The 16,567-nt window shown below is 43.2% G+C and overlaps 1 protein-coding gene across 7 annotated transcripts in view; it reads right to left on the bottom strand.

Moving 5' to 3' along the window:
* Window positions 1-1,926: 1,926 nt before the first annotated feature.
* The window catches only part of TRIM6 (tripartite motif containing 6), a 21,782-nt gene continuing 7,141 nt past the window's right edge, over window positions 1,927-16,567 (bottom strand). For 2 of the 7 annotated variants that reach the window (XM_077775510.1, XM_077775516.1), the window contains exons 2-8: window positions 8,859-9,347; window positions 8,277-8,372; window positions 7,386-7,616; window positions 4,922-4,944; window positions 3,492-3,592; window positions 3,172-3,198; window positions 1,927-2,953 (exon numbers count right to left, since the gene is read on the bottom strand). In XM_077775510.1, coding sequence (XP_077631636.1) covers window positions 2,391-2,953; window positions 3,172-3,198; window positions 3,492-3,592; window positions 4,922-4,944; window positions 7,386-7,616; window positions 8,277-8,372; window positions 8,859-9,281 — 1,464 coding nt within the window. In that variant the 5' untranslated portion in view covers window positions 9,282-9,347 and the 3' untranslated portion in view covers window positions 1,927-2,390. Of the gene's footprint in view, window positions 2,954-3,171; window positions 3,199-3,491; window positions 3,593-4,921; window positions 4,945-7,385; window positions 7,617-8,276; window positions 8,373-8,858; window positions 9,348-11,557; window positions 11,654-16,462; window positions 16,551-16,567 lie in introns of those variants that run through there. The other 5 variants (XM_077775495.1, XM_077775502.1, XM_077775524.1 and 2 more) reach the window with 5 other exon arrangements.

Raw genomic sequence — 16,567 nt, forward strand, 5'->3', positions numbered from 1 at the left:
TAGACATTTACAATCTTCCTTGCAGTTAGGTGTGGTCAGATTGCTATTCTCAGCAACAGAAAGTGAGCAGAAATTATGAACCCCGTATATAACCAAAGAATTCAAGAAGCAAATTGCCTCCCCAGGTTTTTTTCCCCCTTCTGCTGGCTTGATACTTATGACAATACTGACCTCGGGGATGGCAGAGACTCAGGTGGAAGAAAGTTTGGTGCATGAAACTTGCATGGAACAGTGCACAAAGCACTAATTAAACTCGTGTTTGATTTCTATAAGACATACATTTCTTTAGTATTCAATCCTAAATTACATCTTTGGATATACTTTTCATAGCAGGTTGGTCCTGTTATATGCAAAATGTCAAGGTCAGTAGGCCTCTGTCTAGATGCCCCCAGGAGTCAGGGCTGCAAACTCATTCCTCCAAATCTCAAATTGGACAGCCTTCACCATTGAAATGCAAATCAGGATGAAGAGTGTGCACTTGGCCTCTGATATCCCACAAATTTCATCTCTCAAATAAAACCTTGCTCTAGAGCAAACCATTATTGGGCTTTTATTGTAGGCTGTACTTCATCTCCCCACAGATACCAGAGCTGAGCCCGAGGATGAACTAGTTAGGATTTTCTCAAACCATGAGAGAACTACAAACGTCCAACAGACTGACAGCTAAAGACAGGGACCAGACGAGGCAGTCATATTCTCTGGCCATGATCTTCCACATTGTAAATTTCTAGATATGTTGAGATATTCTCTCTGCCATTACCTTCTTCTACAAAAATGCCTCAGAGGGGTAGGGGGGGGTCTGTGCAGAGATGAGCATATCTGCCCACACTAGGGCCCCCGTAGGGATAGACATTACATTACAATAAGAGCTGTCCAATAGAAAAGCAATGTAAGCCACGCATTAACTTTAAATTTTCTAGCATCTACACCAAAAAAGGTAAAATGAACAGATGCAGTTAATATATATTTATTTACTCCAGTTTGTGCAAAGTATTATCATTGCAATCTACAATAGAAAAGTTATAAGATATTTTATATTTTTTAAAGCTAAGTCTTTGGGGCACCTGGGTGGCTCAGCCAGTTAAGCATCTGACTCTTGATATCACCTCTGGTCATGATCTCACAGTTCATGAGATTGAGCTCCACGTGCTTAGGATTCTCTTTCTACTCTCACTTGCTCTCTCTCTAAATAAATAAATATTAAAAAATAAGCTAAGTCTTCAAAATCAGGTGTGCATTTTACAGCACATTTCAATTCAGACTAGCCATACTTGAAGTGCTCAGTCGCCTCTAGTAGCTCTTGGCTACCATATTGGACAGTAGCTCTAGCTAACTCCTTGACATTTGTTTCCATTCTCACATCCACCTCATAATTTCTTTTACAGCTGGCTCAAAATAGCCAGCTCTGCCATATAGCACCTCTGCCAATGTCATAGCAGCTCATTCACAAAGCTGTTCACATTTGAGCATAAAGAAAGGAGGTAAAGCTGGAAAAAATCATTCTCTTCCTTAAAATTCTTTATATTATTTTCTTTGTATGTTTTCCTTCCATTCTGAGAGAAAAATCTGTTTTGGATTCATCATTTTCTTCTCCCCATTTTCTTCTTCAATGAATTTGGAAGATTTGTTTTAAATTCTCAACTACTACCCTTAAATTTTCAAGTCCATGAGGGTGGTAGTAAAAACGGAAGTTAAAATTTCTTTATTTGAATTTAAAGCCATCAAAATTAACATTATAATGGTTTTAGCACTCAATCCTATATATACTTACACAAAAATACAGTAATTTCTTTGTTCATTTATTGCATTTTATAAAACCTGACAATGATGTTATAAGAATATAACATTACAGGTCAATTTCTTTCATAAACAGAGATGGGAATAAAACCCAAGCAATGTGTTAGTGAAAACAAATCCAGTATTGCATATGGAGAATAATAGTGATTTATTTCAGGACTCTGTGTTGCATTTGAAATTGGAAACAAATCAACATATTCCAATAACAGAATAAAAATGTCACAGGAAATCCCCATAAGTACAGACAGTATCTGATGAAATTCAATTTTCCATTCAGTATAAAAAATTATAGCAAATAGAAAAGAACTTCCTAAAAATTTGATCCCATGAATCAACAACAAAAAGAACCCCATCAAATATCATGCTTAATGGTAACATGTTGAAAGCTGCCCCCCACCCATCCAAAGATCTGTAATTAATTAGTCAGCGATGTTCACTATCACCTCTGGGTATATTCTAGCATTGAGTAAATGTTCAAAGTGAAAGGCGTGAGAAAATGTAGGAATACAGAAATTCAGAAAGGAGAGACTGAGGTACAGATGGACCTCGGAGTGGAGGGTACTGCTCAGGTATGGGTGGGGACAGCAGAATGTTTAAGAGCTTGGGCGACGCAGGGTCATCGGGACCACACAGTTGCAAGGATTAAAATATGGAGAAAGTGTGGTAGGAAAGTAATACTTAGAGAAGGTGTAGATGGGAAAGCCATGGTTTGTGACATTATAAAAGGAGACAGTGCCAGCCTCGTAGTCTAGGAAAATCCCAACCCGGCGAGGGGGCACCATCATGGAGAGGAGTAGGGAAGTGGAAGATTCTTCATAGGCTCTATATTCATGTTTATGATGTAGCCCAATCACCCAGTATCCACTTTGAGGTTGATACCTGGAGTAGACACTTCGATTATTCGTAAACTGGTTGAAACAGTATGTGGGTCCTGCTGAATTACTGCACACCCCCAGGATCCAGTCAGTCTTCTTGGCCACATCAACCTCCCAGTAATGTTTCCCAGAAGAGAAATGTTGGGAGCCCAGGATACCACAGTCATAATGCTCTTCCAGGTAAGACCCAGGCAGCGTAGCACCCACAAATCTCACTTGTCTCCGGTTTTTAGACATGACAAGATTTAAGTTAGCCGTGTGTGGATTCAGAGTCACGTCCACTGTGGGAAAAGATATAACATTAGCAGAGTAGGCTGGGTATGTGGGTCTTAAGACACTGAGAAGAAATACAGAAGTAGAGGAATTGGAACTACATGGGGCGATAGAGGGATGGTATTAATCACTTCATGCCTCAGAGTGTGTAGGTATGTCAGGGTTGGGGGAGCATATAAAAGAAAATAAAGACATGTTGCTCAAAGACGACATTGTGGCTACTTACCCCAGTAACTCTGGACATCGGTCAGTTCTGTAATGATAAACAGAGTCAATCATGTTGCACAGAACTGACAGTCTCAGGTCTGCTGTGCCCCCATCATGGATCATGGATTGAGGAGGGAGGCAGGGACTTCTGTAAGGATGTGAGTTGTCCATCTTATCCCCCCTTAAATATGAACTGTATCTTTTGCAGCATGCTATGGTCCTCCCTCTCTGACCTCTCTCTGCACCGCTATTCTCAGATATCAACTCTACGCTCTATTCTCTTTATTGCTTGGGTTACAATAATTCCACATACAAAAGCTGTCCCCTGAATCTCCTCACCTCTAAACACTCGCAGCATCCTTTTCAGATCTGGGACTCGAAACATACTCTTCAGCTTGGTGGGCAGAGCTTCTGGCTTCTTTAGGGTCCAGAACTCACTTCTAGAGAGAAGAGAACTTATGAATCTCCCACACTGCTGACCTTGCATTCTTCCAACACCCATCTCCCTCATCTCCCAGGTCCCTGGGAGAACTGTGATGTTCTTGCATGAAGAAAACTAGCATAATTCAGCAAAGAGCTCTAGCACTGGAACCAAGGACCTGAACTAGAAACCAGCTTCTCAGTGTCTATGTAACCATGGTAAGATCTAACCCTTCAAAGACTCATTTTGGTTGGTTTGTTTTGTTGTTTTTGTAAAATACAATCATTTCCCTTCTCTCTCTACATTCTAAGATTATATAAAATTAAATAAAACGGTGACTGTGAAATCCTTTGCTACCTCTAAAAAAGATACAAAATGCTTACAAGGTCAGTGCCACCATGGAGGGTCTACTACAAGGGGTTGTGTTGAAGGGAGAATGCCAGAAACTGCTGCCAGGGCTCTGAGAGTATTGAGTAAAGGGCTTCCTCTGAAGAGTGAGTTTAGGCCTTAGGCTCTCCCAGAGGCCTGGGGAGAAAGGCCTTCAGAAGGAGGCCTGTCTCTGGGAATATTATGCCAGTTGGAGAAAGGAAACATCTCCAAACCAAGAGTGAAGACTTCAGAAAGGACAACAGCCTCCGTATTTCATGTGTCTGTGAGGAGCTTAAAGGTACCAGGTGTGTGGACAACCTTAGATGTCACACTGATGGATGAAATTCTAGAGTATGTAATAGAGAAGAGAACAGGTTTTGTTCCAGGCCTAAAACAACTCTTCTCAAGACCTTATGTCTATATTTTTGTTGGAACTGAGAAAAATGGAAGTCTGAGGAGAAATAGGTAGCAAGGTAGGACTGTTCTAAAGCCAATGGAAAAGGGAAATTGAAGGCAGATGCCCCAAGAGTGATTCTCAGATCTGGGGAAACACAGATGGGAAATTTCCCTCTGATAAAAAACATGGACAAAGAAAATCCCCTATGTAGTTTGAGGTAGCTATAAACTACTGGAATCAGGGCTGGAAGCAGGTAGAGTTTTGTGGCAAAGAAGTTCCATCATAGGATGCTAGGGGAGTAATGATACTACAGCCTTTTAGTCTTTTAAGAACTACTGTCCCCAATTTGTGACACCCACTCCCCCCATCACTCAAATTCTCCTACCATAGAAACCAGGTCATTCCCTTTATTTTGGGGAACCTAAAAATTCTCATGTTGAGCAACTCAGGGCATCATAGTCCTAAATCTTTCCTGCCCTGTGATTTTTCTTTTTTCCTTTTCCACTGACCACAAGGTAACTCTATGGATATAGGAATCTTTTGTCAATCCAAGGGAACCATCCTGTGTTCTCCTGCACATACCTTTTCACGACATCACTCACATCCTAGGAAGGAAAGAGAAATGTTAAGTCCAGGAGTAATAGGCCTTGTCCTCTAACACAGCCTCATCCATATTCCTTATCCCATCCCTACCACCCCATGATATCATGGAAATAAAGACAGACCCAATATGGAGGCCACAAAGTGGAGATAAGAACTCAAAGTAGACTGTCCCTGAGACCCTATGTAGGGATGTTGGGAAATGATTCAACTCATTCATACCTTTATTTTGACAATAGTGTGTGTGTGTGCTTAATGTTATATATGAACATCATCTATTAGCACTAGAGAATCTCACATGATTAAGTAGTTATTTCTCTCCTTGAGATGCTAACGTTCTAGTTGCTAAGGATACAAGAGCCTTATTTCTCAAACTTTGACTCTTCTAACTCTTTATGCTACTCTTGCTGACTTTATCCAGTTTCCTTGATTTTGACCCACACATGTGTTGATGATTCCCAAATCAGTACTTCTGCTCAGATCTCTCTCTACACCAGCAAATGAGTTTGAGACATCACAAACTCAAAATGTTTAAAGGAAAACTTACTTTCTCTGCAACTATGAGGTATCTTAATCTTCCACCTTCCTCAGTGTTTCCAGTATCCATTAGTCACCAAATTTAGACAAAGTATCATCCTAAAAACTACCTTACATTTACCCCAATGTCCCGTCTTAGACCAAGCCAGTCCATTTCATACTCGTAACTTCTTTCAGACACCTGGTCTTCATTGTCATCATTGCCACCTCCTGCCTCACTTGAGCAGAATTGCTTAATGGCCTCCCATTTGGTCTCCCTAACCTCTGCCCTGTTATCATAATGACTGAAGAAAAGGCCAATGGTTTGGTCTATTTTCTCTGTGTTTGGGTTATTTTTGGTTGCACCTGACAGAAATGCAATTCAAGCTGGCCTGTATATGGGAAGCAGTAGAGATGGTGGAAGTGCTACCTTATACCAAATACCCAGGATTGTGTCAGCCTTAAGGCATGGCTGTACTGAGGAACCCAAATGGCCAAATCAGGGTGCCACTTGGTGTAATTGCCACTTGGTGTAATTGCCACTTGGTGTAATTATGTTGGTGTAATTCTCAGGGGTCACGTTTTGAAACTTGAAAGCCGTGGGCTTGCATCGGCTATCAAATCTTACTGTTCAACAATGCCCCACAGATACGGAAAAGAGAAGAGGAATGTGTTTGTGCTGGGCAAGCTCTAGAAAAACTGTGAGACAGCACTCAAGTTAAGATGCCCCCTGGGCACATCATACTAATGGGTGTGAGAGTGTACACAGGTGCCTGGTGAGTGACAGATACTGGTGATCTCTTTGCATGTACAGATCAATTTTTACATCTCGAGGGGTCTGTGGAGGGGCAAGAATGGGAGCAGGGAGAAGCGTCAGGGTAACCCAATGTCAAAGATGAAGAAAAAGGGAAAGAATAAAACGAAGATGGGAAATCAGCAGTTCAGAAGAAAAGCTCCAATAGATAGAATGTAACTACTCCATGACCCCAACACTAGGACTCAAGAATAAGCAATGATTATTCCACCACCAAAGGAGAAGAAGAAAGCTAGAAGGCAAACAGAAAGTAAGGAACAGCCTGAAGGTTCCAGAACGTTACAACGTATATCCTGTCTCCACTTCATAGTCACACTATTCACTCTGTGTAGAAAATACCTGCTCAGATTTCAACTTCAGTTCAAGCTCCAGCATCAAACCTCTCCAGATTTGACACCTTGCGCCCTCCCAACACACACACACACACACACACACACACCCAAAGTCCAGTCTTCTTTGTGCCTTAAAAAGACCTGTTTGAACTTCTATTACAACATGTTAAATGATTCTGCCCTAAGAAGGCAGTAAAGCAAAGAAAGGTTGGTGATTACATACAGAATCTCTAAGTACTTAAGCTTTGTATGTGTTTGCCAGGGACTGAGCTGGGAGAAAAGTACCTCCTGACAAATCCCAACTCGCCATCAGAGACAACGGGTGCCGAATGCCTACTGCCTCTCAACAGAAGAGGGATTAGGTCCTGCACAAGGGATGTTTGGCAATATCTGGAGGCCTTCTGGTTGTCAGAGTGGACTGGGGACAGAGCTACCGGCCTCTAGACGGTGGAGCCAGGGATGCTGCTAAACATGCTACTATGTAAAGAGCAGCCTCTCCCAGCAGAGAATTCCCAACTCAACATATCAATAGTGCCAAAAACAAAGTTTTGGACCACGGTTTATAGATTATAAATAAAAATGAGACATTCCCCTAGCATTTGTACTTTAATTCTTCTATGCTTCACCCATGACCTCTGCACAGTTTAACAGGTAAGAGGCCCAAGTGGGCCCAACGAATTGTTTTCTTGTCCCCACCAGGTCATCAGTCCCATGTAAGAAGGGAAGGAAAGTTAGTCTCTCTTTGCCTGGACCCTCAGATTAGGGGCTCCTTCACGAGTCTCACCTGCAGCAGCTCCATTGCTGACCCCTGACACCGAAGCTCCAGGTCTGAGATGAGCTCCCTCAGGGACTGGCTCTGCTGATCCAGCTCATCCTCAGCCTCTTCTAAAATACTCAGCCCCTTCCTCTCTTCCTCCTCCAGCTTTTTCAACTGTCGCTGCTCTTCTTTGTCCAGGATGCTTCTCAACTTATTAAATTCGGTCTGGATCCTGTGTCTCTCAGGTCCCATCTGATTCTTCAGGAACATACAAGAGAAAGAGGCTGCTAGTCTGCTGAGTTGAGGGTCTCCTCTCTGGAGTGGGGACCAGGGGGGGTGTCAGGCTCAGGACTGCTCTCTGGGGCCAGGTCTCACCAGGAGAGGAGTAAATGGGGGAGGAAGTCCTGTAGAACCTGTTCTGCCTTCAGGTCTCTCTTCAGCTCTTCCCACACCATGAGCCCCAGGCTACCTTTTCTTGGCCTCCTAGATATAGACTGTGGCTCCTGGGTGAGGTCTAGATTCCAGGCTGCCTCCATGGCCTCCCCTTCCAATTCTGAGGACCAAAGTGGGAATAACTGAACTGTATGAGACCTGTCTTTCCAGCAACTTTCAGAGCTTGAAACTATAGAACAAGATCTGGAATTAGGAATTGGGGGCCACCAACGGCATTCCTTTCTTACATGACTATCTTCAAAAACCTCAGTTCTTTTCTGATGTGTTCATTCTCTAATTCCTCCTTCCCCATATCCACAGCAAGAACAAGACCGTTGCTTGTAAGGGTAACAGTGAAGAACGGGGCAAGGGAAGCTCTTCCAGTCAAGTGAGGGAACAGACAGGACCACTGGCTCCTTTGCCCTTGGTTCCCATGCCCTGCCCTGATTCCTGACCCAGGATACTGTCAGGAAGAATCTCTCTTACCTTCCAGGATGTCCTCTTCCCTATGATAACAGTTTTTAGTCTCTCGGCTTCCTGCTGCTCTTGCCTCAGCTTCCTCAGAGACTCCTGGAACTTCTCCTTAAAGAAACATCAGGTCAAGCAGGGTCAAGTGCTAACTTGTCTCGGTGCCCAGAACAGAGTGAATGGGGAAGTGATTGTGTGGACCTCAGAAGCCTGTCCTGCTGGGGCTGAAGATTGAGAATGCCTGAGGATCTTTTATGCCTAGCGGGTGCAGGCTGGTTGCCTCCCTCTCAGGGGAAGAACCTGCCCATGAAGGACTTCCCTCTCATTGCCGCCATATTCCCCACACTTGACCCGACCCACCAAGGCCCCTAGTTGCCCACCCCCCCCACACCCACAGCATCCTCTGCTCATGCAGGGCAGGTCTTGAGCAGCAACAAAGGGATAAAGTCTCTACCCTTGGGCAGCAGGGGCCTTGTCTAGGTTCATCCTCTAGATAAATGCGAAAACTACAAAGAAATTAGACAGCAGCATGAAGAAAAGTTACAATCTTGTACCGAGGCCTCCCGCTCCTCCCTGCCTTCCTTCTGTGTGGGTTCCCACCTGGTACTCGTGGGCAACCTCCTCCATGAGGAGTGTGGGGTGACCGCGGTGCTCCTGGGAGCGCTCGCAAAGCCAGCAAATGAGCTTCCCATCTTCCTTACAGAAGAGCTGGAGTTTCTCTCCATGGTGTGCACAGAGACTCGTCTTCAGCTGCATCCCGGGGCCCAATACCACCTCTCGGAGCCTCTCTGCTATGTTGGCCAGGTGCCGATTCGGCCGCAGGTCCCCTTGCCGGTAGCTGGTCTGGCACACAGGACAGCTGCTTTCCCCTACTTGGCCCATCACCCATTCTGGGCTGTTTCCCATGATGCAGGCCTGGCAAAAGCTGTGGCCACAGTCTATGCTCAGGGGCTCTGTCAGGAGCTCCAGGCAGATGGGGCAGGTCACCTCCTCTCGTATGTCCACCAGGACTGCTGAGGTCATTGTAGCTACACTCCTGGCTCCTGCTTGCCCGGTCAGGATTTCTAAGGTACTTCCTGCTTACAGATCCTGAGTAGATGGGCGAACAAAAAAAGGGTCAGAGTAAGAAATGAGGGTAAATACTGGGTGGCTCAGTCAGTTAAGTGTCTAACTTCAGCTCGGGTCATGATCTCATGGTTCATGAATTTGAACCCCACATTGGGCTCTGTGCTGACAGCTCAGAGCCTGGAGCCCTCTTTGGGTTCTGTGTCTCCCTCTCTCTCTGCTCCTCACCAACTCAGGCTCTGTCTCTCTATCAAATATAAATAAACTTGAAAGAAAGAAGAAAGAAAGAAAGAAGGAAAGAAGGAAAGAAGGAAAGAAGGAAAGAAAGAAAGAAAGAAAGAAAGAAGGAAAGAAAGGAAAGAAAGGAAAGAAAGGAAAGAAAGGAAAGAAAGAAAGAAAGAAAGAAAGAAAGAAAGAAAGAAAGAAAGAAAGAAAGAAAGAAAGAAAGAAAGAAAGAAAGGAGGATGGTTAAAAGGGTGATGAATATCCTGGACAAAGAGATCAGATACCTGGGGCAACAAGGGTTTCTTATTCTAGCTTCAAACATGTTATTTACCCAGCTATTACTAGACGTCAATTTGTGCTCTCACTAGAGCAAGAATTATAATTTTCCTTTATTCCTACTAGATGGAGGGACCAACTGTGGTCCATGACAAGTGGCCTTGGGTGAGCTACCATCTGTTTGATCTTTTCTCATCCACCAAACACACCCTCAGTGCTAAAAGCACCAAACCACGCAGCTGCCTCAGGATGTTTGAACTCACTGCTACTACTTCAAGAAAGACCCTTCACCCTAATATCCATCTGACTCAGGGACTTCATTCCACACTCTTCTTTCATGCTCTCTTATATCAGAAAAGTTAGCTGTCCAGCCTAACTGAAGCATGGCCAGCCATAAAAATCACTCTCCGTATACCAACCTGCTTCATTGTACTTTTTTTATCACCACCTAAATGTATATCTTTAATTGCCTGAATCCTCCCACTAGAATTTAAGTTCTAGAGATCAGAGACTGTTTTTGTTTATTACTGTAGCTCAGAAATAGCAATGGATCTATTGCTACTTGGCTACATAGATTCTCAACTCTATTTTTAAATTTTAATTCCAGTATAGTTAACAGACAATGTTATATTGGTTTCAAGTGTAAGGTCCTCAACTTTTGATGAATAAAAATCCAGAACCTCCATTCTCATGAGCTTTCCCATGAGATTCATTCATTACCTTTTTTTCCACACGGAGCCCTTTCATCCCCCATGGTCACCTTCCCAGAAAAAAACAAAAACGCCAGCAATGACCACAATAACATGAGGTAATATTTTTATAACACTTTTATACCTAGTTGTGATTTAGAAATCACATTCCCCTGATTTCTTTATCCCTCACAGAAAAACTGAGTATTTTGGCTCTTCCATAAGATAGAGACAGACATTAAGCGACATTATAAAATCAAACAGCTTGTAAGTCATAGAGATGGCAAAACCTAACATGTCCATAGTCCTAGTTCAAGGTTCTGTCCTCAACCCTAGAACTTTAACCAGATGTTCGTTAGTAAAGGTGGTAAAAATCAGGCACAGATCTGATACTTTAGGGATGTGGAAATGAGAAAGGTCCTGCTTGATGGAGAAATTTCACCAGGGCCCGTCGTAAATTTTGACAGAAGCCTTAAGAGACCCATGTGTTGGGAGGGGAGAGAGAAGAGGGGAGAGGAGAGAGGTGCAGCCATTGAGGTCTCACGCCCTTCCAGTTAGGAATAGTCCCCAGAGAAAGACCTGAGGAAGATGAAGGGACAAGGAGGTCTTCTAGCATTTCAGGGAAGTACTGAATCACTAATGGGTTAGAAGTGTATAAAAGTGGGAGGAAGGCAGGAATGAAGTACTGATACATGCTTCAGTGTGAATGACCTTGACAATGTCAGGCAGAGTGAACGAAGCCAGACTCAAAAGATCACATACTATAGAATTCCACTTACATGAAACGTCCAGAGTAGGCAAGTCTTAGACGTGGAAAATAGATTTGTTGCAGAGGGGGACAAAATGCGGAGTGACTCATGGGTTTGGGGTTTCTTTATGGGGCAATGAAAATTCTGGAATTAGATAGTGGTGCTGGTTGAATATATTTGTGATTATACCAAAAAACACTGTATACCTTTAAAGGGTGAAATTCATGAAAATCATGAAAATCATATCTCAATAAACAAAGTGCATGAGAGGAAAAAAGAAGAGGAGGGGGCTTACCTGTGACCTCCAGTGCAGAGCTCTCCCTGCCTCTCAGTTTGTACACAAGGCACGTGACAGGAGAGGACTGGAGAGTCAAGCATGGTTCTATAGCTGCTGTGGGGAGATAATGATGAATGAAACAAATACTCCCCAAGGGCATATACTATTTAGACTCCCGGCAAAGAAACAAATCCACTCTTGAAGACACAAAGATAGATAACCATGATTAATGCAGACCCATGTATATGAAGTCTGTATGAAGGAAATAATCATCCATACCATTTCCTGATCACTTCTATATTCTAGATGATGGCTGAACTCTTTATAAATATTATATAAGCAATCCCCACAATAATTCTATCAGGGAAGTTTAATAATGCCTATTTTCGCAATGTGAAAAGTGAATTTCTTAAAAAGGTATTTAACTACCAAAAGTCTCAGAGTGAGTAAGTGACAAGGTAAAGATTACAATCCAGTTTAATGCAGCTTCAAAGTTCAGGTTATTAATCAGTGACCCATCTGGTCCTTAAAGGGAGAGAATGTTTTCTTCATGCTACCCACACCACCCGCAAGGGCACTTTGGTCATGAAGTGGCTCAGCGTGTTTCTGTCCATATCCTGACCGGCAGTGGTCTCACTTTTTGGCTGTACCAATTCAGTATGGAAGCCCAGTTCTTCCTAGCATTTAAAAGCATCCAACTGCCCTTCCTAAGTTATCTGCAGACTCCTTCCCCACCCAACTCTGCTTCATTCCTGGCATCCCATCTAGCGACTCAGGCTGCTTTCTTTTCCCTGGCAGTAGATAGGACAGAAAAGAAGGCCCTGGTACTAGAGTAACATGGACCCAGGTCTAAATCCTGAATGTATCAGTGTCCAGTTTTGGAACACTAGAATAATTCCTGATCTGAGATGTGGCTTCATCTTTTGTGCACTGCTGAATCATTCCTCCCTTAGGAGTAGAGTTGTGACAATTGTCTGAGCGAATGCATAGAACAGTCTCAAAAACTAGTTGCAGCTATACCTAAACTGGCACTGTTCTCTGATCTTCCGGTGCTCTTACCTCTCTCCATGAGGAAAAGGACCTTTGGATATTTTTACCAGGGACAGAGAAAAGTCTGGTAGATGGATAGCCTTAAATAAGGATCTTTTATGAGAATTCATGAATCACTTTCTTATTGCTTTTCCTATCTTCTTACTTCTTTTGGACCTACGAGGAAATCGACTATTTCGATTCATAACAAGAATTAATGAGATGGCATTGAAGGATAACATGAGAAAGCTCTCCATGAACCCGTTGTCTCTGTGTGCCAGGAACAAGGGCCAGTTAAGAAAGCTAGAAGTTTCTCTAACTAGACAACTAGAAATGCTAGAATTTACTCCAACTTTATTTTTTGTCTGTGCTGAATTTAGATGTCATTCTCACTGAAAAGCACTATTTTATTCTCATTATTAGAAGTTTTCAGTTAAATTATGTTGCCATTTTCTTAAATCACAATGAGAAGTTTTTAAAGACATTTTTCTTATGTATGTGTATATGTATGTTTGTATGTATTTATGTATGTATAGAGTCGAAGCCACTTGTCTGCTTGCCTAGCTGGAGCCTTGTCTAGGACAGAAAGAGCCAGCTCACAAATGCACTGCCTAGTTGAAAGCACACTAGCTCTGGGGTCCCAGGTGTGACCTTCATGAAAAGGATAGGCCATGGGGCATTTCTGCCTCATAAAAGCAAGGTGATGCAATAATAGCCAAAACCTGGAAATAAAACATTAAAACCATTAACTGGTAAATGAACAATTTGTGGTATACCAATACAATGGCATGGATGGATGCCAAACAATAAAATGGAATGGACACTTACAACAAGATAAATCTCAAAAGCATTATACAAAGGAAAAGAAACAAGATACCAAAGTTAAGTTGCAGTGTGATTCCATTTATATGAAATCCTAGAAAACAACAAAACTACAGTATACTGTCTAAAAACTGACTAGTGGATGCCAAATCCCTGGGCTGTGAGAAGGGGATTATTTACAACAGGACACAAAGAACTTTTGGTGTGATGGAAATGCCCTTTTTATAGGATTTTATTGGTGGTTACCAACTGTCTACATACCAAAGCTCACAGAATTGTACGCTTAAAGTTGATTAACTCAATAGATGTAAAATATAACTCATTAGAGCTGACAAAAACAGAAAAAAGAAGACATATATTGAGAAAAATGGAAGGCTTGGCTTTCTGATCTTCTAAGCATAAATTAGACCTGAACTGTCAAATAAGTAGCCACTTGAAGTGTGGTAGTCAAAAATGAGATGTTTTAAACACAAAATACACACCTAATTTAAAAGATTTTGTTAGAAAAAATAATCTAAAACACAGCATTAACAGTTTTTATGTTGATTACACATCCTAATATTTTAATATTATTGATGCATTGAGTTAAATAAAATATACTTTAAAATCCTTTTCACCTGTTTTTTTTTCATGAAGACACTGGAAATTTTAAAATTAAATATGTGGTCCCATCATAATTCTATATTTCTTGTTCATCTAATGCAGTACTATAGATATTCAAGACAGAGAAAGATTTTTGAGCAGAAAAGATGATGTAAGAGTTGATGTCTTGTCAAAGGGTTTAAAGTTGAGGCTGCAGAAAGGAAGAAACAGTGAAGGAGGGGAGCACAGAGCAAGCATGTTTGGGTAGCCCTTGCCCACAACCCTGCAGGCCCCTAACCACCTGCAGCAGCAGAGTGCAGCCCAGAGAGGATATAGCAGGTCAACTTAGTCTCCCTCAGAGACCTGTCTCAAAAGCAGTGTGACTGGGCTGAGATGACAGTCTGGCTGTATGAATGTAGATCCCAGAGCCTGAAAAGCCTGAGTTCGGTGGATCAAATTTGCAAATGAAAGAGGCCAAATTCATGACCAGGTGGAACTATTAAATCAGAAGCAGATGCCTGAAAAAGAAGATCAGTTGGCTAACTCAGCATTGGCATCCAGTGGAGCTCTTTATGCAGAATCTCAGCCTCACCCTAGCCAGTTCAGTTTCTGCAATTCAATAAAGATCTCTAGGTGATGCCTATACACAGGAAGGCTTCAGAAGCACTGTTTTTAGATAAGGGCGCTTCCCCCACAGGCAGATGCAACGCAGGGAGCAAAATAGCTAGAAAGGGGTGGGAGAGAGGAAGAGTCAGAGAATGGGCTGATACTTAGACTTGAAACATCCGATAGAAAGGAAGCTCACAATTAAGTACCAAATGCCTTCAGAAAAAAAAATGTCAGTGACTGGGCAGGGAATACTAAAGGTTAGAGCAGGCTGGCGGCTCAGAATGAGTTAGAAATAAGATGGGCAGGGCTGCACCCCCAAACCAACTGAGAAGTCTACTCAAAATGCAGTAAAAACCTAATCAGGTGGAAACTGCATTCATATGTGAGTTTGGTTTCTCATGCTTAGGGAATAACAGTATTTTTTAAACCATTTGTGTAGGGTTATATTCTACTGTAACCTATTACCTGGAATGGATCATCTAATAGGCGGCACTTGCTAAATATTTGAATTGGAATATAATTAGTTTCAACTTTTTAACATTTATTTTGGAAGAATCTCTATCCCATGCATTTAAGAAACTTGTAATAGCTTTGCAAGATTCTTAAAATATTGTCCTGCACAGGTTTTCTTCTTCTCCCTGAGTTTTAGATAATCCATTAACTGAAGTTTTTTTTTTCCCCTAAAGAATAGTTCATAAAATCCTTATTTTCCCCGTGCATTTGTGAATTCCACTTGAAATTCCAAATGTTTAAAACTCTTGTTAAATTTTAACTATTTAGATGTTAGCCATATTCTTCTTTGTTACAGTGCATTTTAACATATTGTGTTCCTCACTCTATTCTTGCAAAAATCGTTTTAATTGTGGATTTTAAAAGCTCGGCATTGAGTTTGTCAAGAATAATGACTTAATAATTTACTATTTGCAGTCGCCTATGTGTTTAAACCCTCATTTAATCCTCACCAAAATCTAGGGTACAAATATTACTCTGTCCGTTTGTTAGATGGGAGAAACATAAGCTCAAAGAGGTCAGGGTCAGAGGCCGAATTTGGACACAAGGGGGGATCTCAAGCACACATTTCTGCCTCCATTGATTAGTTAACGCTGCCACTGTCACATTACTCTGAATTCACTGAGTTGCGGTGAGGATGAAAAAGGAATAATGATAAACCCGTCTATATCATGAGCTCAGAAAGGGAAGGGACTTCATGTCTTAGACTGCCTTCTCACCTCGGCCAGAAGTGACAGTAAGTGGCGCGTCACAGAAAGGCAAACATACCCCGGTGGCCGGCACGTCGAGAAAGAGTGAGAAGCCAGAGAGGATCCGGCTGTGAGCAGCCCCGGGTGGTCAAGACTCTCCGAGTAGTCATGAAGGCCAGAGAGTGCGGGGCCTGCTTCTTTCCTGGAAAGGCAGGGCTCCAGGGCCAGCCCCGCCTCCGAACGGACCCGCAGGTCTGGCGAGGGCGGAAGGCTCATCCCCAGGCCCCCTGGCGAGAGGTCAAGGCCTCCCGGGTGGAGGATGAGCGGTGTCACTTCCTGGGGCAGAGCGGCCGAGGCGGGGGAGGGGGTGCTGACCTCGGAATCCACGCCGTCCCACGGTTTGCGCCCATTCCCGAACCCCAAACTTCCAGGGCCGCAACCCCTCCCCCGCATCGTGCCTGCGCCCCCTTAAAACCACCCTTTACACAGACCACTCCCGGCTCCCAAGCCAGGGGTCGCTGGGCCTTCCAAGCTTCCTTGCCAAACTTGAATTGAGTCATCCTGAGACCGCAGAGGGCTCCCTCTCTTTGGTCCCCCCGCACCCCAGCCTAAAGGGCAGGCGGGACTCCCAGCGCCAGCGGGGACATAGGTGGCTGGCCAGAAAACGGACTCGCTCACTAACCTGGACTCGGGGGCCTGGATCCGAGCCGAGGACTTGCAGGAGCGGCAGCCTCCACCCCTGCCCAGAGACTCCGGGCCCAGAGGCGGGGCGAGGCGAGGGCTGGGG

The sequence above is a fragment of the Crocuta crocuta genome, unplaced genomic scaffold (assembly GCF_008692635.1).
Source record: "Crocuta crocuta isolate KB4526 unplaced genomic scaffold, BGI_CrCroc_1.0 scaffold504, whole genome shotgun sequence".
NCBI lineage: Eukaryota > Metazoa > Chordata > Mammalia > Carnivora > Hyaenidae > Crocuta > Crocuta crocuta.